We start from the raw sequence: 23776 nt of genomic DNA on the forward strand, positions 1-23776 counted from the left end.
ACGGGACCATGACTGCAGATTCGGACGGGCAGGTACGAGCATCGGGGGGGGGGGGCGCCAAAAATTTTGTGGCGGGGGGGGGGGGGGGGGGGGCGCGCATAATAGGCAGTTACACCACTGTGATAGTGGTCCAACACCCTGTGAATAACCAAATTGAAGTGTCTGTGCAAGTGATTGAATCTGACACAAATAAGCAAAACAGTCCAGGTGCCTTGGTCCATCCACAACAAGGCCGTAAAAAGGATTATAAGGACCATATGCAGCAATCCAATTACCCAACACTCAGGAAGTGGCTGTGTCCACATGAAAACCTTGCCCATGTGCCCTCCTCGAAGGGGACTGCATCCCCCAAATGTAGAAGGTGAATAAAGACAGCACTCCGGGTCTTGTTTAAAGGTGAAAAATTTCCAGAATTTTATAAATTTTATTTTATGTAAAGTACATTTTAGCCCAAAGCAGGTTTGGGAACCCGGTTCATGATATCCTATTTAATGAATCGTTCAGGAACGGCGTTCCTGCTAGGTCCTGCTGAAAAATAGCACTGCATTCATTTATTATTACTTTTTTTATATAGAGGTTTTAGACTGTGGGCCCTGTGAAGCAGGATGCAGAGGAGCCTATGGCTGGGATGCCTATATTACTGTAATACGAGAAGGTAAGATATATTAGCGCAGTGTTTCTAAACATCCATTCGCATGCCTGCGGGATAATTGGCGTGTGAGGGGAGGCGGGCATTCGTGCGGGTGGCATTTCAAGAACACGTAAAGCTGTGAATTTCGCAGCTTTGCGTCTCAACCAGAATGAGGTTTCAGACAAATGCACATTTTCACCAAAGCGTTCCTATTCTGCATGTAAGATCAGAAGATTTAGCAAAAGATCCACGGGAGCGCGCATTCGATCGAGATCAAACTTTTTGCGGCTGCTTTGCGGTAAAAACCCAGTAAAATCAGCCAATTGGTTGGTTAGGCCGATAGGCAAAAAAAAAATCGTTCTAGTGTGTGGGCACCTTAAGCTACATACAGCAAGTGAAATCAGATGAGCAGATCACAGTCTACTTTAGTTCATTGTACTGAAGGCCAGATCAAATGAGCGGATCACAGTATAAGCTCATTGTACAGGAGACCAGATCAGATGAGCATATCGCAGCTGCTAAAACGCGATGTGCGCTGATGGCTGAAATTATGATTATCAGAATTTTCAATCTCCGGACCTGATCTGATGTGCAAGGGGCTGCACATTAGAACGGGGGGATCTAGTGTTCTGGTATAGGTAAAATAGGCCATAGTAAAAATCTAAAGTAAATATAGTCAAGATTGTATGGTTCTGGGCTCTGGGGAGTTCATTGCAAATCGCATATTCAGAATCATCCATAGTCAAAATCGCATTGTGTGTATGCACCTTACGCTTTTTATACAGCAGGCCAGATCAGATGAGCAGATCAGTCTTGGCTTATTACGCAGCAGGCCAGATCAGATGAGCAGATCAGTCTCAGCTCATTGTACAGCACGCCAGATCAGATGAGCAGATCAGTCTTGCCTCATTGTACATCAGGGCAGATCAGATGTGCAGATCAGTCTTGGCTCATTGTACAGCAGGTCAGATCAGTAGGTGTCTACATTATTTTCTGGATCATTAGCCTCAATTGCAATGATTACTTAATCCATATTGTGAAAACTCAAAGCTGCTCAGGCATGTGCATACCAATATGAATTAGGCCCTTAAGTAACCATTTAGGCCTCCAAAGTCAGACCATTTTTTGTAGAGGTCTAGTAAGTCATTGTGTGCAAATGAGCAAATTAAATTGGGAGTTTTTATATTTACACTATCAAAATTTTAGAATAAAATGGAGACAAAAGAAGTATGCATTCTTAGAAATTAATAATTCATATTAATACCTCTGCCTTAAGTTACCAGTCCTTTATAGGAGCAGATTTTAATGCACTTGTATACATTTATACAATCCTTAACTGCTATTATCTGTTTTTTTACATTTGTGTTCGAATTTTTTGCCTTATTCTGGTTGTTAATACAATTATCTAATGTATGTAAAAGGCACAGTCAGAGGTTTGTGCTCTTCTGTAGCAATACATTTTGGGCCTGAATCTGGTTAACTCGCAAAAGCAAATTCTCTCTCTAATGGACAAAAGCATGTGCACTGCAAGTGGGGCAGATGTAACATGTGCCGAGAGAGGTAGATTTCGGTGGGATTTATACTTCAAACTGATATCTATATTGCAGTGTAAAAATAAAGCTGCCAGTATTTACAAACAAAATAAGACCCAAATCTAACTCTCTCTGCACATGTTACATCTGCCCCACAAAGGTTTTGTCCATTAGAGAGAGAATTTGCTTTTGCGATTGAACCAGAATCAGGCCCTTTGTGCTAAGTCAGTGGAATGCTAGTCAGTGACCGATTGGGTAGATTTAGCGCCAGATATATCAAGCTTTAAAAAGTAATAACATGGAGAGTGATAAACAGCCAGCCAATAAGTTCCTAATTACCATATCACAGACTGGGTTTGAAAAATGACAGGTAGGAGCTGATTGGCTGGTTGTTTATCAATTTCCATTGTATAACTTTTTTAAGCTTGATACAGGACCTTAAGTATCTCAGAGACTACTGATCTTCTGGAATTTTCACCACACTCACCAGGCTACAGAGTGTATAGATAATGGTGCGTGCATAAAACACCATGTGAATATAAGATTTGTAAGGAGAAATGCCCTGCTAATGAGAGCGGTCTGAGGAGAATGACCAGACCGATACAAACTAACAGTAAAGAGACAGTACCTTAAATTACATACATTTTTACAACTGTGTAATGTTATACAATGGTGTGGGCTGGCAATAACAGCTGGTGTACATACTAGGTTCCACTTCTGACATCTAGTAACAGGAAGCAGAGACTACTGTGGGCACAGGCTCCCCATAATTGGATAACCAAGAATCCAAAAAAGTACGCCTGATTCACGATTTCATTTGTTTCCTTTGCAGGTGGATTGGTGAGGGAGGAGGACTACCCGTACATGGGGATAAGAAAAGATTGTATGAGTAGGAATTTTGCTAAAGTTGGACCGATACGTGATTTCATAATGATTCCTAAAAATGAGAATGGTAAGAATGCCAATACCTGATCCGATTTGTATGATGGGAATAAATCCCCCAAACAAATACTGTTTATCATGTATATACACACATAGGCGAATTTAGAAATATGGTAATGGATGGTCCCAGATCCAAATATTGAAGCAGGTTGGACCTTTGCACGGCGAAAATGGGGCTTGGCCTCATGGAAGGGAGGCGTGTAATCACAAAAAGGGGCGTGGTATTACACATTAGGCCGCACACCGTAATGCTCATTACACATTTTACCAAACTCCATAATACCCATTACAAATAAAAAAATTTAGATTTGAAAAAGTAGCCGCATCCAGTATTGAAAAATAATAATTTAGATATCACCTCAATGCAGTTGTGTCCATCTGTTTGGGCCCAAAAGAGTTAATCTGGGTGGTACAGTAGGTACCAATAAGCGTCCCTTCATGTGCTTCCTCCACTTGGATATTAGGGGTGGCGTTCCTCCAAGAAGATGGAATATCTGAAGCAAGGGGTGGGGGTTTGTTCACTTGATCCTGGGATAGGCAAGATTAGAGAGGTGGCGTTCCTCCACAATGGCAATATCAACCTGATTGGAATCCTGGATCCTGGTGAATGCTTATGTTTTCCCGTACAAACCATATATAACAAACCATAATGCCCATTTGACACATAAGTGCCACGTACCTACATGCTCATTGCTAGGGGGTTCATGCTCGATGCCAGGGGCTTCATGCTCGATGCCAGGGGCTTCCTGCTCGATGCCAAGGGGGCTATATACTCATATACTCGTTGCCAAGGGGGAATACATGGTTGTTGCCAAGAGGGAGTTGTTAAATGCTCAATGCAAAGGGGGAGTGGGGATTGCTTATTGCTAAGTGGGAATACATGCTTGTTGCCAAAGCAGAGTGAATTGTTTGTAACATATACATGCTGCATATATATGTAAAGTATAAGGTAAAAGGTTATAAGCAGTTTTTACTTCAGAAATGAACTGTGTGATGGACTTTTCCCCAAATATGGCAATGCCGACTGAGCAACAAAAAATGCATATGTTGCTCAGTAACTGTTCAAAACAATATGGCATGGACTCATATATGTATTAATAGTATGCTGATGAAAGAATATTGCCTTATATAGGTATTGTGAATGATTTATTGAACATAAGACATTGGTGGCAGTAAATGGACTGTGAATCAGTTAGACATGGGTTAAACTGTATTGTGTGTGTAGCTGCCCCCTGGATGAACTTTCAGCTAGCTGTCAGTCAAACAGGCCCTCAGAGTGGTCTCGAGAGCGCTAAAGTGCGGGAAATCAGCTGTCTCGAGGGCTGAGCGGGAGAACAGCTGTGCTCGTGCCGCATCAGCTGATCTCCTGGCCTGTGTATAAAAGAGCTGTCAGCCCACGGAGAGACAGACAGCTGTTCCCCTCTCGAGTGCTCACCTCCCTGCTTGCAGCTCAGAACTGTAAACCAAGCTGTAAACATTACCGCAGCAGAGGAGATAATGAGCCAGAGAGAGTTCACTGAGTTGTGCCTGGCTGGGGAGAATAAGAGGCTCGCTGCTGGATGCTAACATTGAGAGCCAGCTAGAAATACAGCGCTCCCACAAGCAGCTAGGCAGCCTGAGCACTGGGACTACGCAAGCTGCCGCCTGATCCTGTGGGAAAGACATTGCCCGCTGCCAGAGAAGGGCATCCCCGGAGACACCCCTCCACACCCAGAGCCTGCGTGTTCATACATCAGTGCTCAGCGGGAGACGGGAGGAGGTAGGGGAGAGGAAAGCTAAAGACGCCGCAGCCCATTACCTCACAGCCAGCAGGAAGGATTTCGCGCTGCCAGCAAAGGCATCTGCAGCGCATCACTCACCAGGAGAGTCCCGCTACCTCTGCTGGACGAAGGCGCTGCCTCCCTGCCGCCGCTCACAAGCCGTCATCAGAGCTGCGTGCTGCCAAGAGGGAGAGAAGTGTCGCCCGTTTCCTACCACAGCCGCCGGGGTGCAGCGATCAAGAAGAGCCGCCTGGCAGTGCTCCGCCCCTAACGCCCACTACATTACAGCCGTCACTGGAGGAATTTCAGTCGCTCCCCTCCACACCCTGGGACTGCCTTTACATGTAACGGCGCCCAGCGGGAGACGGGAGGAGGAGCTGAATCTGTGATCGGAGCGCGTCCCAGCTGAGGAGAAGCGCTGAAGAAACAAAGTGCCACCCGGCCGACAGTAGGAGCCGCCTCCCCCCTGCACTCATCATCGGGGGAGGTTACCGCCCACTGGACGCCGCACCCCCAGTCTGCGTTTAGCTGCCAAGGGAAGATTCCGCCCGTGACAAGCAGCCAGAGAAGGAGACCCTCCGGCACGCCCCTCTACACCCTGGTAACACCAGCGGGAGACGGGAGGAGGCGTGACGGTCGGGGAAGGAGCCGCCCAGCGCCGCACAAGACGGGAGAAGGTTGCCGCCTACTACCTCCCCAGAGGGGGTGGCCGAATTGGAGAAGCTCCGCCCAGCTGTTCTTCCCCCGGCACATCGCCGCAGCAACGTCCAGCAGCTATCAGAGGGAAGCGCCGCCTTACACAGCTGATCACCGGAGAACAGAGAAGTGCCAGTGCTGTCTAGGCACCACCCACCTGTCCATCAACGCTGATAGGAGCCGGAGAATCCAGCCCCGAGTTAGCCCCTATTGCGCCCCCTCTACACCCTGGTAGTACCAGCGGGAGACGGGAGGAGAGGCGTTTAGGGGTGGGGATCTGGGCAGCCATCAACTACAAGAGGGAAGCCAATGTCTCCCAGCCGGCACCAAACAGGGACAGTTGACAAACAGATCAAGTACAGCTGCAAGAGTTGGTGAGCTACCACCTTTACTATACCCACCTCTACACTATAGGTAGCCAGCCAGTACTTCTTATAGTACAACATCCACTAACTGAGAGAAGTAAAGGAAAGCCTAGGATTTGCAGATCATAATTTCAATCCTATACAGATAGATATCTACAGCTAGCTTAAAGAGTTCAGTATTAAGCTCCTCTGCCAAGTTACTAACAGTGACTTAATTACACTTGGCAACAATATTACATCAGGCTTCAGCAACAGTATAGCCTAGTAATATACTAGTAGCAAAGGATTCTTAAGGGACAGAGACATAGACTGCAGCAATGCTAGGAACACCTAGTGAAGATTAGCGGAGAGACCTTTATTCATATAGATTTTATACTTTACTCATCACAAGGGCCCCAACGCGCGCCAACAAATATATTTACATGCAGTGTGTTTTTGATATGCTGGCCAGCACATGGTAACTTTTTTGTGTAAATGCATGCATTACTATATGTATAGGAAATACAGAGAGTATAGTAGTTTATTGAGTTTATATATGTCATGCAAAGTTACTTATTGAACCGTCATGTTCTGCTTGTTTTAGTGTTAAAGTCAATTGTTGAAGCCACAAGTTATGAAAAAGTTGTTTATTGAATTCAAATGTTTGCATTGTAATGTTATACTCATCACAATTTGAAAAGTAAACTTACCTTTTATATAATATGGTGGTACCTCTCGTCATTTGAGAATTCTGTAGAAAGTAAAATCAAAATAACCCTGTCAGTAGTATCCCCTGCCAATAGCATTAAAGGAGGGGTTACATTTTGGAGGCACTGTAGCTGAGATTATATATGTTTCAGGATCTCCTGTTTACCAAACAAGGATACAACATGGAAAAAATAACAGGAATAGACATTTATGAATGGTGTATCCAAAACAATAGAGATCCTAAAAAATGCATAGGAATAGCAGGAAATTTTACGGAATTCTCAGATGAAGAAATATTGGAACAAGCAGACAAACTGTGTGGGATTGTTAAAGCTAAGATAGTGGATAAATGGAGAGGAGATTTGGGGAAGACGGTAGCATTTCTTATAGAAAATTTAAGGGAATTAGATCGCAGTTTAATCCCAGCTATGATCTTAGCTAGCGCAGAGACGGGGAGGAAGTGGCATGTAATGGGGCCCGTAAGACCCGAGGGGGTTACCAGTACAAGAACACCCACTGCTGCCAATGGTGACAAAGAGAAAGAGGAAAGAGATGGGGAGGATAGTGATGGACAGAGTCAGGCCACCAATGTTAATGGCGGACAGTTTGAGGTCATAGTAGATAGGGTAGTGACGCAGCTGGAGAGGTGGCACTATGAGGGAAGCTACAGAAGATTGCGCATATTCTCTGGCATCATACCAGTGCCCACAGGGGAAGAAAACTATGAAGCTTGGAAGGAAGCGGCAGTACAACAAGCCGAAGAATGGCAATGTCCGGATAAAATAAAAAGGCAAAGAATCGTTGAAAGTCTGAGAGGTCCAGCTATGGGGATAGTGCAAGCTGCCCGGCGTAGCAACCCAAATGCCACGTTGGACACCTACTTCGAGGCACTCGATTATGCCTTTGGAACCATGGAAGACGTCGGAGACCTAACATCCCGCTTATACCATACTTTCCAAGAGTCCGGAGAAAAGCTGAGTACCTTTCTAATTCGTGTAGACAAGCTGCTGTACAAGATTGTGGACAAAGGAGGGATTGAAAAGAAGGATGTTGATAAACAGCGGATGAAACAGCTCCTAAGGGGGGCTTTGACCAGTGACCCTGTAGCGCAGAAATTGAGGTGCTCAACAATGCAAGAACCTCCTCCTACCTTTAATGATTTACTCAGAGACATAAAGCAAGATGAAGCACTGATCGAAATGAGGGAAAAGACCGTGAAGAAAGTGAAGGTGGTCCAGCCTACGACAGAAAGCAGTGAGTTCGAGAGCAAGGTGCTTAAGATGTTAGAAGAACAGAATAAAAAGATAGAGGGTTTTTTGACCAAACAGAACTCCAAGACTCCTAATGTGAACAGCTATACCCCACTGAGAGGCTTGGGCAGAGGAAGCGGTAGAGGGTGCTTCAATTGCGGAAGATTTGGACACCGAGCATTTGAATGTAATAGAAATGCATACAGAAACCCTGGCAGAAGAACTGAGAATGATGAGCAACAACCAGAAAACCAGAATCAGGGAAACGGGAGAGGGAGACCTATGAACCCCGCATAGACTCCCTTGAAATCACGTACTGTGCCATGGGAAACTCATGGTGGAATGGGGAATTGCCTAAAGGTTTGGTGGGGCCCTCCTGCCATTTGAATGCGACCATCAACGACAAACCATGCCGAATACTCCTCGACAGCGGATCTCAAGTGTCCATAATTTTTGAAAATTGGTACCAAGAAAACTTGTCTGATGTACCCATTAAACCACTCAGCGGGCTCGTGATATGGGGACTTAGTGCCGAAAAATATCCCTATTCGGGCTATGTACAAGTGACTCTTAAATTCCATCAAGAATCATCAGAAGAAAGTGACACTTTGGAGATCCCTTTAATTGCCTTGGTGTGCCCTGATTTATCGAAAGAGAGAGGTGAGACACCAGTGATCGTGGGGACAAATACCCGGTTGTATTCCTTGTTACAAGAATGGCAGGAGGGTGAGAGTGAGCAGTTCAAGACGACTTCTTTTTGCATACAATCTAAAGAAGATAAATTCCATGTCTGCTTTGAGGGGAGCGACATTCATAAAAGTGATAAAGATGAACTGATCCTTGAACTTGAAAAAAACCAACAGGCATTCTCCGAGGGAGAGTGGGACCTTGGCACAGCAAAAGGAGTTGAGCACAGCATACGACTTACCAACGAGACCCCTTTTAGAGAACGCTCCCGACGGATTGCCCCAGCTGACTTCGAAGATGTGAGACAGCATTTGAAGGGATTGATTGAGAACCAACTAATTATTGAATCTCGGAGCCCTTACGCTTCCCCCATAGTGGTGGCCCGAAAGAAAAGCGGCAAAATCAGAATGTGCGTAGACTATCGTACGCTAAACCAATGTACTATCACTGACCAATACACCGTGCCCAAAGTGGATGAGGCCCTAGACTGTTTGCAGGGGAGTAACTGGTTCTCGGTGCTTGATCTTAGAAATGGTTACTATCAGATCCCTATGAAACCAGAGGACAGGGAAAAGACTGCTTTTATATGTCCCCTAGGATTCTTTGAGTTCCTGAACATGCCCCAAGGGATCAAGGGAGCCCCTGCAACGTTCCAACGGGCCATGGAAAAGATTGTCGGGGATATGGCGTACAGAGAGGTGGTCGTATACCTCGACGATATCATAGTATTCGGAGCCACTTTACAAGAACACAATAATCGCCTTTTAAAAGTACTAGAAAGACTAATCGAAGGTGGCTTGAAACTATCGATCGACAAGTGTCTACTGTGTCAATCAAAAGTCAAGTATCTGGGCCACATCGTCAGTCGGGATGGGGTAGCTACTGACCCCGAGAAGGTGGAGGCGGTGAAGAAATGGCCAAGGCCTATTAAATTGAAAGAACTGAGGTCATTCCTAGGTTTCTGCGGGTATTACCGGAGATTTGTTCCCAACTACTCAAGTGTGGCCAAGCCCCTAACCGACCTCACCAAGGGGTACCCTTCGCTGAACAAGAAAATTAAGAGCAAGAAAGAGTGTTATAAGGTTGGTGAGCCTTTTGGAGAACGATGGACACCAGCGTGCGAAGCAGCTTTCCTGTCTCTGAAGAGATGTTTGACAGAAGCACCAGTACTAAGCTATGCGAACCCTGACAGAACCTACACACTCCACATCGACGCCTCTCTAGATGGACTAGGGGGAGTGTTATACCAGGAGCACGAGGATGAATTACGGCCTGTATCATTTGCCAGCAGAGGACTGAGTGAGAGCGAAAGGCGGTACCCGACGCACAAGCTAGAATTTTTGGCTTTGAAGTGGTGCATTGTCGACAAGTTTCATGACTATCTGTATGGGACATCATTTATAGTGCACACTGACAACAATCCACTCACCTATGTACAGAGCACCGCCAAGCTCGATGCCACCGGGCACAGGTGGCTGGCCGCCTTAGCTCTCTATGACTTCTCCTTGAAATACCGTCCGGGTGTCAACAATACAGATGCCGATTCACTCTCCCGCATTCCAGGCCAACAAAGTAACAGCGTAGAAGACGACTGGATTGAAGTGCCTGCTAGCTGTATTAAAGGAATGTGCCATAGTATTGGAGTAGAGCTGCAGTCTGAAAAGAGATGCGTGGATTGTCTAGGGCCTCCGCCGCAAGTCCTACCACTATCATATTGCTGGCTCAGTCAAGTTGAGATGGAGGGACTGCCGAGAGTGAGACAGGATCAATTAAGAAAAGACCAGCGAACTGATCCCGGTATGAAATATGCATTCTCGAATAAGTCTGACCTGAATGTTTCCCCAGACATTAAAAGAGAAGCTGAATTGTTGAGGCGACAGAGAAAAAACTTTATCACTAAGAAAGGAGTGATGTACAGAAAGCATGAAACTGAGAAAGGCCGGTGGCAGATTGTGCTCCCCAAGAAACATCGAGCAACAGTAATGAAGGCATTACATGACAAGCATGGTCACGTGGGAATGGAGAAGACATTGAAGTTAATATCTGACCGTTTCTACTGGCCTAATATGAGGAAAGATGTGGAGATGTACTGCAAGAGATGTGGAAATTGTATTGTCCGGAAGACCCTCCCGGGGAGGACGGCCCCTTTGATGAATTTGAAAAGTCAAGGCCCCATGGATTTAGTGTGCATAGATTTCTTGACATTAGAAGTAGACCCAGGGAACAAGTGCAACATCTTGGTAGTCACTGACCACTTCACTCGCTATGCACAGGCATATGTCACCCCAAATCAAAAGGCCATTACAGTCGCCAATGTGCTCTGGGAGAAGTATTTTGTACATTATGGCCTTCCCAACAGAATACATTCCGATCAAGGCCGTGACTTCGAGAGCAGGCTCATCAAGGAACTGTGCCAAAGCTGCGGGATAAAGAAGTCCAGAACAACTCCCTACCATCCGCAAGGCGACCCACAACCTGAGAGATTTAATCGTACTCTGTTGGACATGCTAGGGACATTGAGTCCATTAGACAAGCGTCGTTGGAAACAACAAATCTCTAGGCTAGTACATGCTTACAACTGTACCCGTTGTGACGCCACAGGATACTCGCCATACTACCTCATGTTTGGGCGGGAAGCTAAACTCCCCATTGATGTCAGCTTTGGGACCCCAGATCCCAACCAGTCAAACATGTCCCATCTAAAGTATATACAGACTCTTCGCAGAGAACTCCAAGAGGCATATGAACTGGCTGAAAAAACTGCTGATAAGTTAGGGGAGAAGAATAAAACCAATTATGACCGCACTGTGCGTGACCACATTCTCCATCCTGGAGACAGAGTACTACTGAGACGGCTGGGACATCCTAAAAAGTTCAAAATATCCTACAGGTGGAAGGAAGAACCTTATGTAGTGATGGAGAAATTTAAAGACTCACCTGTCTACAAAATTCAAAGGGAGGATGGAGAGGGATCCATCTTAACCCATCATCGGCAAAATCTTCTTCCCATTGGAAGGGATACCCGAATGGAGGACCTGAAAGATAGAGACGCAGAACCTGTAAGAAAAGAAACACTTACAAATGACACTGCACAGATACCTCATTCTACAGAACCAGAAGAGAATGGAGATGAAATTGGCCAAGGCTGTTACTTCAAAGACTGTAAAAGAGACATTGCCAAAAGCATTGAGGAGAGTGAAATTATTGATGAACCCCTTTTGCAAAGTCCTGCCATAACAGATTGGGATTTTACAATTGATGATTCTGACTGTCCTGTCCCTGAAGAATGGGTTGTGGGAGAGAAGGATGTAACAGAAAATTATCCCAATGACTATACCTTGGAGGATGGGGAAGCCTTTGGGGAAGTGACTACATCTAGGCCCAAGAGAGCATGTAGGCTCCCAAACATTGTTACCTATGATCAGTTAGGGGTACCCACATATGTCCCAAGAGTGACCTACCCTGCCAGTTTAGCAGTATGGCCTTATTTTGCAAATACTCAAAATGTATATTAAGAGTATCTAGGTATTTCTATGATGATCCAAGTTCATTTATTGCCTTGTATCATCAGGGGAAGAATGTAACATATACATGCTGCATATATATGTAAAGTATAAGGTAAAAGGTTATAAGCAGTTTTTACTTCAGAAATGAACTGTGTGATGGACTTTTCCCCAAATATGGCAATGCCGACTGAGCAACAAAAAATGCATATGTTGCTCAGTAACTGTTCAAAACAATATGGCATGGACTCATATATGTATTAATAGTATGCTGATGAAAGAATATTGCCTTATATAGGTATTGTGAATGATTTATTGAACATAAGACATTGGTGGCAGTAAATGGACTGTGAATCAGTTAGACATGGGTTAAACTGTATTGTGTGTGTAGCTGCCCCCTGGATGAACTTTCAGCTAGCTGTCAGTCAAACAGGCCCTCAGAGTGGTCTCGAGAGCGCTAAAGTGCGGGAAATCAGCTGTCTCGAGGGCTGAGCGGGAGAACAGCTGTGCTCGTGCCGCATCAGCTGATCTCCTGGCCTGTGTATAAAAGAGCTGTCAGCCCACGGAGAGACAGACAGCTGTTCCCCTCTCGAGTGCTCACCTCCCTGCTTGCAGCTCAGAACTGTAAACCAAGCTGTAAACATTACCGCAGCAGAGGAGATAATGAGCCAGAGAGAGTTCACTGAGTTGTGCCTGGCTGGGGAGAATAAGAGGCTCGCTGCTGGATGCTAACATTGAGAGCCAGCTAGAAATACAGCGCTCCCACAAGCAGCTAGGCAGCCTGAGCACTGGGACTACGCAAGCTGCCGCCTGATCCTGTGGGAAAGACATTGCCCGCTGCCAGAGAAGGGCATCCCCGGAGACACCCCTCCACACCCAGAGCCTGCGTGTTCATACATCAGTGCTCAGCGGGAGACGGGAGGAGGTAGGGGAGAGGAAAGCTAAAGACGCCGCAGCCCATTACCTCACAGCCAGCAGGAAGGATTTCGCGCTGCCAGCAAAGGCATCTGCAGCGCATCACTCACCAGGAGAGTCCCGCTACCTCTGCTGGACGAAGGCGCTGCCTCCCTGCCGCCGCTCACAAGCCGTCATCAGAGCTGCGTGCTGCCAAGAGGGAGAGAAGTGTCGCCCGTTTCCTACCACAGCCGCCGGGGTGCAGCGATCAAGAAGAGCCGCCTGGCAGTGCTCCGCCCCTAACGCCCACTACATTACAGCCGTCACTGGAGGAATTTCAGTCGCTCCCCTCCACACCCTGGGACTGCCTTTACATGTAACGGCGCCCAGCGGGAGACGGGAGGAGGAGCTGAATCTGTGATCGGAGCGCGTCCCAGCTGAGGAGAAGCGCTGAAGAAACAAAGTGCCACCCGGCCGACAGTAGGAGCCGCCTCCCCCCTGCACTCATCATCGGGGGAGGTTACCGCCCACTGGACGCCGCACCCCCAGTCTGCGTTTAGCTGCCAAGGGAAGATTCCGCCCGTGACAAGCAGCCAGAGAAGGAGACCCTCCGGCACGCCCCTCTACACCCTGGTAACACCAGCGGGAGACGGGAGGAGGCGTGACGGTCGGGGAAGGAGCCGCCCAGCGCCGCACAAGACGGGAGAAGGTTGCCGCCTACTACCTCCCCAGAGGGGGTGGCCGAATTGGAGAAGCTCCGCCCAGCTGTTCTTCCCCCGGCACATCGCCGCAGCAACGTCCAGCAGCTATCAGAGGGAAGCGCCGCCTTACACAGCTGATCACCGGAGAACAGAGAAGTGCCAGTGCTGTCTAGGCACCACCCACCTGTCCATCAACGCTGATAGGAGCCGGAGAATCCAGCCCCGAGTTAGCCCCTATTGCGCCCCCTCTACACCCTGGTAGTACCAGCGGGAGACGGGAGGAGAGGCGTTTAGGGGTGGGGATCTGGGCAGCCATCAACTACAAGAGGGAAGCCAATGTCTCCCAGCCGGCACCAAACAGGGACAGTTGACAAACAGATCAAGTACAGCTGCAAGAGTTGGTGAGCTACCACCTTTACTATACCCACCTCTACACTATAGGTAGCCAGCCAGTACTTCTTATAGTACAACATCCACTAACTGAGAGAAGTAAAGGAAAGCCTAGGATTTGCAGATCATAATTTCAATCCTATACAGATAGATATCTACAGCTAGCTTAAAGAGTTCAGTATTAAGCTCCTCTGCCAAGTTACTAACAGTGACTTAATTACACTTGGCAACAATATTACATCAGGCTTCAGCAACAGTATAGCCTAGTAATATACTAGTAGCAAAGGATTCTTAAGGGACAGAGACATAGACTGCAGCAATGCTAGGAACACCTAGTGAAGATTAGCGGAGAGACCTTTATTCATATAGATTTTATACTTTACTCATCACAAGGGCCCCAACGCGCGCCAACAAATATATTTACATGCAGTGTGTTTTTGATATGCTGGCCAGCACATGGTAACTTTTTTGTGTAAATGCATGCATTACTATATGTATAGGAAATACAGAGAGTATAGTAGTTTATTGAGTTTATATATGTCATGCAAAGTTACTTATTGAACCGTCATGTTCTGCTTGTTTTAGTGTTAAAGTCAATTGTTGAAGCCACAAGTTATGAAAAAGTTGTTTATTGAATTCAAATGTTTGCATTGTAATGTTATACTCATCACAATTTGAAAAGTAAACTTACCTTTTATATAATATGGTGGTACCTCTCGTCATTTGAGAATTCTGTAGAAAGTAAAATCAAAATAACCCTGTCAGTAGTATCCCCTGCCAATAGCATTAAAGGAGGGGTTACATGTTCATAGCCAAGGGGGAGTTAAATGCTCATTGCAAAAGGGGAGTGAATTTACTCGTTGGGGGGGTTGCTTGTTGCCAAGGGAGAGGGAATTGCTCGTTGCCATGGGGGAGTGACACCGGGTGCACACAATTTAAAGAAATGACAGCCAGGCAGAAAGAGCTGTGCACTGTGCAGGGCTTCTGCATGGGCGCATTCGGTTACCTGCACTGTCGGTGTGGCGTCTGCACAAGGGGGGTAGGGGGCGTGGTGGGGCAGCGGACGGGTGCGGTGGTGTGCTCCTAAATGGGAATGGCCAGCGTTTCATGGGTGTCCACATGCAAACACTGGGCGTACCAATGTAAATGCGGCCGTGGCGCATGGTGCCGGGGGCGGTGGCTGATGCCACATGACACCAGCCGTCCGCTCTGTCTTCGTCCCATAGCCGGCACATATGTCAGTCTCCACTGACTTATATTTACGAGCCCAGGAGAAATCATTTGATGGTTGCCGACCATTGAATGATTTCTCCTGCTGCAGGAACATGCGAGGAACACCCCTTGCATGGTTGTGAGCTATACAGCGACGGGTGCAGCAGTGGTGATTATCAGTGCTGAGAAGGTCTGGACCCATTTTGGGGTCAGGACCCACAGTTTGAGAACCACTGGTTTAGAGTATTGATTACCAGTGTTCTTAGTGTTTAGAGTATTGATTACCAGTGTTCTTAGTGTTTAGAGTATTGATTACCAGTGTTCTTAGTGTTTAGAGTATTGATTACCAGTGTTCGTATGTTTAGAGTATTGATTACCAGTGTTCTTAGTGTTTAGAGTATTGATTACCAGTGTTCTTAGTGTTTAGAGTATTGATTATCAGTGTTCTTAGTGTTTAGAGTATTGATTACCAGTGTTCTTAGTGTTTAGAGTATTGATTACCAGTGTTCTTAGTGTTTAGAGTATTGATTACCAGTGTTCTTAGTGTTTAGAGTATTGATTACCAGTGTTCGTATGTTTAGAGTATTGATTACCAGTGTTCTTAGTGTTTAGAGTATTGATTACCAGTGTTCTTAGTGTTTAGAGTATTGATTATCAGTGTTCTTAGTGTTTAGAGTATTGATTACCAGTGTTCTTAGTGTTTAGAGTATTGATTACCAGTGTTCTTAGTGTTTAGAGTATTGATTATCAGTGTTCTTAGTGTTTAGAGTATTGATTACCAGTGTTCTTAGTGTTTAGAGTATTGATTACCAGTGTTCTTAGTGTTTAGAGTATTGATTACCAGTGTTCTTAGTGTTTAGAGTATTGATTACCAGTGTTCGTATGTTTAGAGTATTGATTACCAGTGTTCTTAGTGTTTAGAGTATTGATTACCAGTGTTCTTAGTGTTTAGAGTATTGATTATCAGTGTTCTTAGTGTTTAGAGTATTGATTACCAGTGTTCTTAGTGTTTAGAGTATTGATTACCAGTGTTCGTATGTTTAGAGTATTGATTACCAGTGTTCTTAGTGTTTAGAGTATTGATTACCAGTGTTCTTAGTGTTTAGAGTATTGATTATCAGTGTTCTTAGTGTTTAGAGTATTGATTACCAGTGTTCTTAGTGTTTAGAGTATTGATTACCAGTGTTCGTATGTTTAGAGTATTGATTACCAGTGTTCTTAGTGTTTAGAGTATTGATTACCAGTGTTCTTAGTGTTTAGAGTATTGATTATCAGTGTTCTTAGTGTTTAGAGTATTGATTACCAGTGTTCTTAGTGTTTAGAGTATTGATTACCAGTGTTCTTAGTGTTTAGAGTATTGATTATCAGTGTTCTTAGTGTTTAGAGTATTGATTACCAGTGTTCTTAGTGTTTAGAGTATTGATTACCAGTGTTCTTAGTGTTTAGAGTATTGATTACCAGTGTTCTTAGTGTTTAGAGTATTGATTACCAGTGTTCGTATGTTTAGAGTATTGATTACCAGTGTTCTTAGTGTTTAGAGTATTGATTACCAGTGTTCTTAGTGTTTAGAGTATTGATTATCAGTGTTCTTAGTGTTTAGAGTATTGATTACCAGTGTTCTTAGTGTTTAGAGTATTGATTACCAGTGTTCGTATGTTTAGAGTATTGATTACCAGTGTTCTTAGTGTTTAGAGTATTGATTACCAGTGTTCTTAGTGTTTAGAGTATTGATTATCAGTGTTCTTAGTGTTTAGAGTATTGATTACCAGTGTTCTTAGTGTTTAGAGTATTGATTACCAGTGTTCGTATGTTTAGAGTATTGATTACCAGTGTTCTTAGTGTTTAGAGTATTGATTACCAGTGTTCTTAGTGTTTAGAGTATTGATTATCAGTGTTCTTAGTGTTTAGAGTATTGATTACCAGTGTTCTTAGTGTTTAGAGTATTGATTACCAGTGTTCGTATGTTTAGAGTGGGAACCTGCATTTTGCTTTTTTCTGAGTGGCTCATCAAAGTTTAAAACCAGCAAGATTAATTGGGTACGCGGTCGAATGGTCGGTAATGGTTAGGTTGACCACTATTTGTCAACAGTCAAAATGTAGACATGTTTAAAAGGTCAGCACAAGCAAAAGGTCAACATGGAAAAAGGTCAATATGACTTTTTTCTTTTTTATATTGACTTGTTCATACTTGCAGCGAGTGATACGAGGGGACACAGTACACTTATACGGTGTCATGGTTCACCTAAGTTGACATAGCCACCAAAAAAGGTGAAAAACTCATGTTGACTATTTCCATGTCGATATTTTGCTTGTATAGACCTTATGAATATGTCGACCTTTTGGCTGTGTTGACCTTTTGACTGTCGACCAATAGTGGTTGACCTAATGACTGTCTGTCTAGACCAGGGCTGGGCAACACCGGCCCTCCAGATGTTAATGAACTACACAAAGGATGCTTTGCATTAGTTTTGCTATGTGGCCATGCTGAAACTGATGCAAGGCATGCTGGGATGTGTAGTTCATCAACATCTGGAGGGCCGGTGTTGCCCAGCCCTGGTCTAGACACTGTCAGGCATACCTGATACATTGTGCCTTAGCCCATTCATTGCTAGAGTGACTGGTTTACCACCATGAGGCGTAGTTTAATTATTGGTCTTTTTATTTGACAGAAATGGCTTCTTACATCGGTAAGAATGGAACACTTAGTGTGTGTATAAATGCGAGTCATCTCAAGGTGAGTGTGAAGGCAGCAGTGGGCATAATCCAAAATATACCTTTCTCATGAGTATAAGCACGTCCTCTGCCATCAGTTTTTTTTATTTCCAATTATTTATATAGCGCAAACATATTCCGCAGCGCTTTACAGGGTATAGTTGAACATTCACATCAGTCCCTGTACCAGTGGAGCTTATATTCCCTACCACATGTACATGTGACATTCTAATTTTGTTGGGAGCCAATTAAACTATAAGTATATTTTTGGATTGTGGGAGGAAACCAGATTACCCAGAATAAACCCACACAAGCATGGGCAGAATATACCAACTCCACACAACTAGGGCCATGGTGGGAATAGAACCCATGACCTCAGTACTGTGAGGCAGTAATGCTAACCATTACACTACCAGTATTTTATACAAGGAAGGAATGAAATCGTCCCAAGGCGCAAAGCCAGAATCCTGCAGCCGTACACTGGAAGAAAGAGGTTCACCAGATACCTCTCAACGACGGAGTTGCAGAAAGAAAAGAAACAATGTATGATGGGCGCTGGTTTCTTGTTTGCTCCAGTAGTTTGCTCATAAAAAATAAAATGGAGACATAGACATACATAGATTAGAAATGTATGTGTATGAAATCAAAGGCAAACAGAAATAGGGCGGGGTTTGGCCCAAATGAGCAAGTTATTTTCTTAAACGAATATCGTACCCGCACTCACATGGAGTAATGGGTGTATAAACACATAAAGGTATCTTTGGGTGTCAGTGTATCTTTATGGGTGCCAAAATAAGAAGGGTAGATTCGTACCGTACTCACATGTACGATCACTTTTCGAATCGTATAAAGGTATCTTTTTGGATCCCACAGGTTTTGCTAGAAGGTGATAACGGAATTCCTCCAACCATTCCCAGAGTATCCAAAAAAGAAAGAGAACGTTCTCACTTATTTCAAAGTTTTTATTACAGAATAGAACATAAAAAGGTGTGCAGGGTGCAACCTGTACCCAAGATGTTAAGTGGACAAAAAGGAATCGTACCTGAGTTGGCAGAGTATGGCCATTCACTGCCAGTCAGGTGCTTCCAGGGTTTACAGGTGTAATTACTGCACAGCTCCTCTCCACCGACGCGTTTCGACAGATAAACTGTCTTTTTCAAGGCTGGAGAGCAGTTGTGCCTAGTGCTGGTATTTATAGCAATGGCTTAATGGTGTGGGACCCTCCCACTAAAGGGGAGGGAGTCCCACCGGAAGTGTAATGATTGTGTAGAGATTTAAGCTACACAACTCGAATACCCTAAATGAAGGTTTTATTCTAGACTTAATGGGTTTTATTAAACCCCCTCTATAGTTAAACGAGGTGAAGGCATTGGTGGCAGTGTTATAAATGTGTATAAATACACATATACGGCGACCGGAAGCGGCGGGTGACCCGCATCTGGAGCGCATGCGTCACTTCCGCCGCTTCTCTTATGCCTATGAACACAAGTAGGCTCCGGCGTCTTAGACGGAACGTCACTTCCGCCGCTGGATGACGGTGACGCGCGCTCTAGGCGTCTAGCGTCACTACCGCCGGCTGGCTCTGCATACGCTCATGTGTCCGGGCGGTGACCCGTACATGAAGCGCATATAACACTTCCGCCTGACGGAAGTATAGGTTAGATGGCGGAAGTGAATTTTAATATAGAATTAAAGTGCCAGTGCTGTGTTTTATATAAAAATAAAGTGCCAATGCTTTTTTCAAACTGTGGTCCAGAGATTCCCAATGTGATTCTAATGGGAATAGCTAAAAACATAATATGGGAAATAGATAAAAATAATAATAAAGCCATGCTAAAAAATACCATTACTATTACAAAAATGAATATCTCTAAAAGTACATAAAAATGCCAATACAAAAAATATATATAAATAAAAAAAATAAAAAATAAAAAATGTATATATTTTTTGTATTGGCATTTTTATGTACTTTTAGAGATATTCATTTTTGTAATAGTAATGGTATTTTTTAGCATGGCTTTATTATTATTTTTATCTATTTCCCATATTATGTTTTTAGCTATTCCCATTAGAATCACATTGGGAATCTCTGGACCACAGTTTGAAACAAGCATTGGCACTTTATTTTTATATAAAACACAGCACTGGCACTTTAATTCTATATTAAAATTCACTTCCGCCATCTAACCTATACTTCCGTCAGGCGGAAGTGTTATATGCGCTTCATGTACGGGTCACCGCCCGGACACATGAGCGTATGCAGAGCCAGCCGGTGGTAGTGACGCTAGACGCCTAGAGCGCGCGTCACCGTCATCCAGCGGCGGAAGTGACGTTCCGTCTAAGACGCCGGAGCCTACTTGTGTTCATAGGCATAAGAGAAGCGGCGGAAGTGACGCATGCGTTCCAGATGCGGGTCACCCACCGCTTCCGGTCGCCGTATATGTGTATTTATACACATTTATAACCCTGCCACCAATGCCTTCACCTCGTTTAACTATAGAGGGGGTTTAATAAAACCCATTAAGTCCAGAATAAAACCTTCATTTAGGGTATTCGAGTTGTGTAGCTTAAATCTCTACACAATCATTACACTTCCGATGGGACTCCCTCCCCTTTAGTGGGAGGGTCCCACACCATTAAGCCATTGCTATAAATACCAGCACTAGGCACAACTGCTCTCCAGCCTTGAAAAAGACAGTTTATCTGTCGAAACGCGTCGGTGGAGAGAAGCTGTGCAGCAATTACACCTGTAAACCCTGGAAGCACCTGACTGGCAGTGAATGGCCATACTCTGCCAACTCAGGTACGATTCCTTTTTGTCCACTTAACATCTTGGGTACAGGTTGCACCCTGCACACCTTTTTATGTTCTATTCTGTAATAAAAACTTTGAAATAAGAGAGAACGTTCTCTTTCTTTTTTGGATACTCTGGGAATGGTTGGAGGAATTCCGTTATCACCTTCTAGCAAAACCTGTGGGATCCAAAAAGATACCTTTTATACGATTCGAAAAGTGATCGTACATGTGAGTACGGTACGAATCTACCCTTCTTATTTTGGCACCCATAAAGATACACTGACACCCAAAGATACCTTTATGTGTTTATACACCCATTACTCCATGTGAGTGCGGGTACGATATTCGTTTAAGAAAATAACTTGCTCATTTGGGCCAAACCCCGCCCTATTTCTGTTTGCCTTTGATTTCATACACATACATTTCTAATCTATGTATGTCTATGGGCAGTATTCAATGACAAATTTTCTCCGTGCATGGCGAGAGATTTTTTCTCTCGCCATGCACTCGCCGTGTTCCGGAGCCTCCTGCTCCCACTATTCAACGTATGTAAGACTCGCCGCCACTCGCGGCGAGTCTTAACCCCTGCAGCGGACGAGCGTCCGCGGCAGGGAGCTGACAGGGAGCCGTGGGACGGTGGCATCCAGGGAGATTAAAGTCTCCCTGGATGCCCCAGAACATATGTGGAGGGTAGGGGGCCCCCCCCCGGGACCCAGGCAGCACAGGCTGCCCCCCCCTATAGCCAGCGGGGGACCCAGTATTCACTGTACCCGAACGTGCATCGGGTGCAGTGAATATATGAATATCTAATGAGCGGCTCGAGCGCTCCGGCCCCCTGCTGGCTGCTCTGTGTAAAAAAAAAAAAAAATTTAAAAAAATATTTTTTTTTTTATTAAATATATATTCATGTGCTATAAGCACATGAATAAAAATAACATGCCCCTTCACAGAAAAAAAAACCTGATTTTTTGACACCAAAATTAAAAAAAAAACCTTTTAGATTAAAAGTTCACATTCCAGCTCTCCATCAAAAGATGGAGAATTTCTACACGGAGAGAGACGGCGAAAATTACTTAAAAAGACGGCGAATATTTCACATTGAATAGGGTTGCTCGCTTTTGGAGAGCAAAAGTCTCCATCCAAGGCGAGAAAAGCACAAACTCTCCATAAAACACGGAGAATTTTTCTCATTGAATACTGCCCTATGTCTCCATTTTATTTTTTATGAGCAAACTACTGGAGCAAACAAGAAACCAGCGCCCATCATACATTGTTTCTTTTCTTTCTACACTACCAGTATTGCCCATTGTTAAATAACAGACGTATTTGTTACATTCTTATAAGTCTGTGAACACCAAATGCTTTTTCTTTTTATACAAACACTGCTGGATATACTTAACTAAATATCTTCTCTTTATTCTAACAGCATTACCAGAAAGGAATTTGGAATCCTAAAAACTGTGGTCCAAAACTGGAGCATATGATTTTATTAGTGGGCTTTGCCTCAGGTAAAAGCTCACCTGTTACCATGCTTAACTTCATCACATACAGTCAGACACATAGCAGCTGACTTCCTACAGTAACTGTTTAAATGAGTGGAACTGACAGGACTGACACCCATCGTGCATTGTACGGGATATACAGGAATGTTGAGATGAGTTATGGGCTGGATCGCATTGCAACTCATGCGTTTTGCGTGCGATGCGATCCGCGGGCAGTGCAAAAAGTATGTGCAGCATTGCATGCATGCTGCTATCGCAGCGTTTATGGGCACCTTTATTATTGTTATCAATTTATGCATTATTATTATTATTGGTATGAGAGTTTGTGAGAGGAACCTACACATGATTTTAGGCATCTTTTTAGATATTAGAAAATATACAATTGGATGCTAATGCGCTGTTGGAAGAGTAAATGCTGATTATATCCACTGAGAAGAAATGAGTTCGGACACACTGCTACAAATGTAACAATTTTATAATAAAATAAAAGCACACAAAAAATTACAGTACATACAATTGTTAAAAGAAAAAGCATAAAAATGCAATGAATGTGACAGCCAATGTTAAGATTTAAGTATCAGGATAATTATTCCCTTTAGATGGGGGTATTTATACACGGTGTGGGTCTCCTGTTGTCACTTTTGCACCAGTATAAGGTGTTTTAATTAGCAGCAAATAAATCTAAGCAAATCAGTAGGATTTGACGTGAGTCCAAACATATAATTTATGTGGAGTGCAGACAGCCCATCCTTCTTAGCATGTGAGCAAAACACGCAGATCTTCAGTGATTTTGAAAGGGGCTGATAGCACAAGTTTGATAGATGATTTAAGTCATGGATCGTGTGTCCACACTAGAAATGTCAATTGCAGATAATGTGCTCACCTACTGAAAGCTGAAGTCCGGTCCTGGGTGGGCGGGATAGTATAATGAGTCCGCCGGCTATTTGTGGTGTCAGAAAGCCGGTAAATACCTTTAGTTGGTACGCTCGTTTCTATAGGCCGCCGCGCTCATGTCCCAGGAGCCGGGCAGTGGGTCACTTATATGCTGCTTGTGTCCGGTGCTGCAAGGCACTTCCAGGTAAACGCTCAGATTTATTTGCTGCTAATTAAAACACCTTATACCGGGGCAAAAGTGACAACAGGAGACCCACACCGTGTATAAATACCCCCATCTACAGGGAATAATTATCCTGATACTTAAATCTTAACATTGGCTGTCACATTCATTGCATTTTTATGCTTTTTTCTTTTTTTCTTTTAACAATTGTATGTACTGTAATTTTTTGTGCGTTTTTTTTTTTTTTTTTTTGCTTTTGACTATTATTTTATTATAAAATTGTTACATTTGTAGCAGTGTGTCCGAACTCATTTCTTCTCAGTGGATACAATCAGCATTTACTCTTCCAACAGCGCATTAGCTTAAAAAATTAGTTTTTTTCCTCTGTGAGTCCAGGCTAACTCACTGGATGTATGCAGCAGTTGGTTAGAAGATTAAGTATGTACTCAGAATACTCTC

General features: G+C 44.2%; 1 protein-coding gene across 1 annotated transcript in view; it reads left to right on the plus strand.

Annotated features, from left to right (window-relative positions):
- LOC146045286 (cathepsin W-like) overlaps positions 1 to 23776 on the plus strand; it is a 52310-nt gene that overhangs the window by 14776 nt on the left and 13758 nt on the right. Inside the window, exons 6-9 of the mRNA XM_083164032.1 lie at positions 575 to 655; positions 2996 to 3115; positions 17920 to 17984; positions 22185 to 22266. Coding sequence (XP_083020158.1) covers positions 575 to 655; positions 2996 to 3115; positions 17920 to 17984; positions 22185 to 22266 — 348 coding nt within the window. The remainder of the gene's footprint in view (positions 1 to 574; positions 656 to 2995; positions 3116 to 17919; positions 17985 to 22184; positions 22267 to 23776) is intronic.

This window comes from Crinia signifera, chromosome 11 (genome assembly GCF_055691185.1).
Source record: "Crinia signifera chromosome 11, ASM5569118v1, whole genome shotgun sequence".
NCBI classification, from domain to species: Eukaryota; Metazoa; Chordata; class Amphibia; order Anura; family Myobatrachidae; genus Crinia; species Crinia signifera.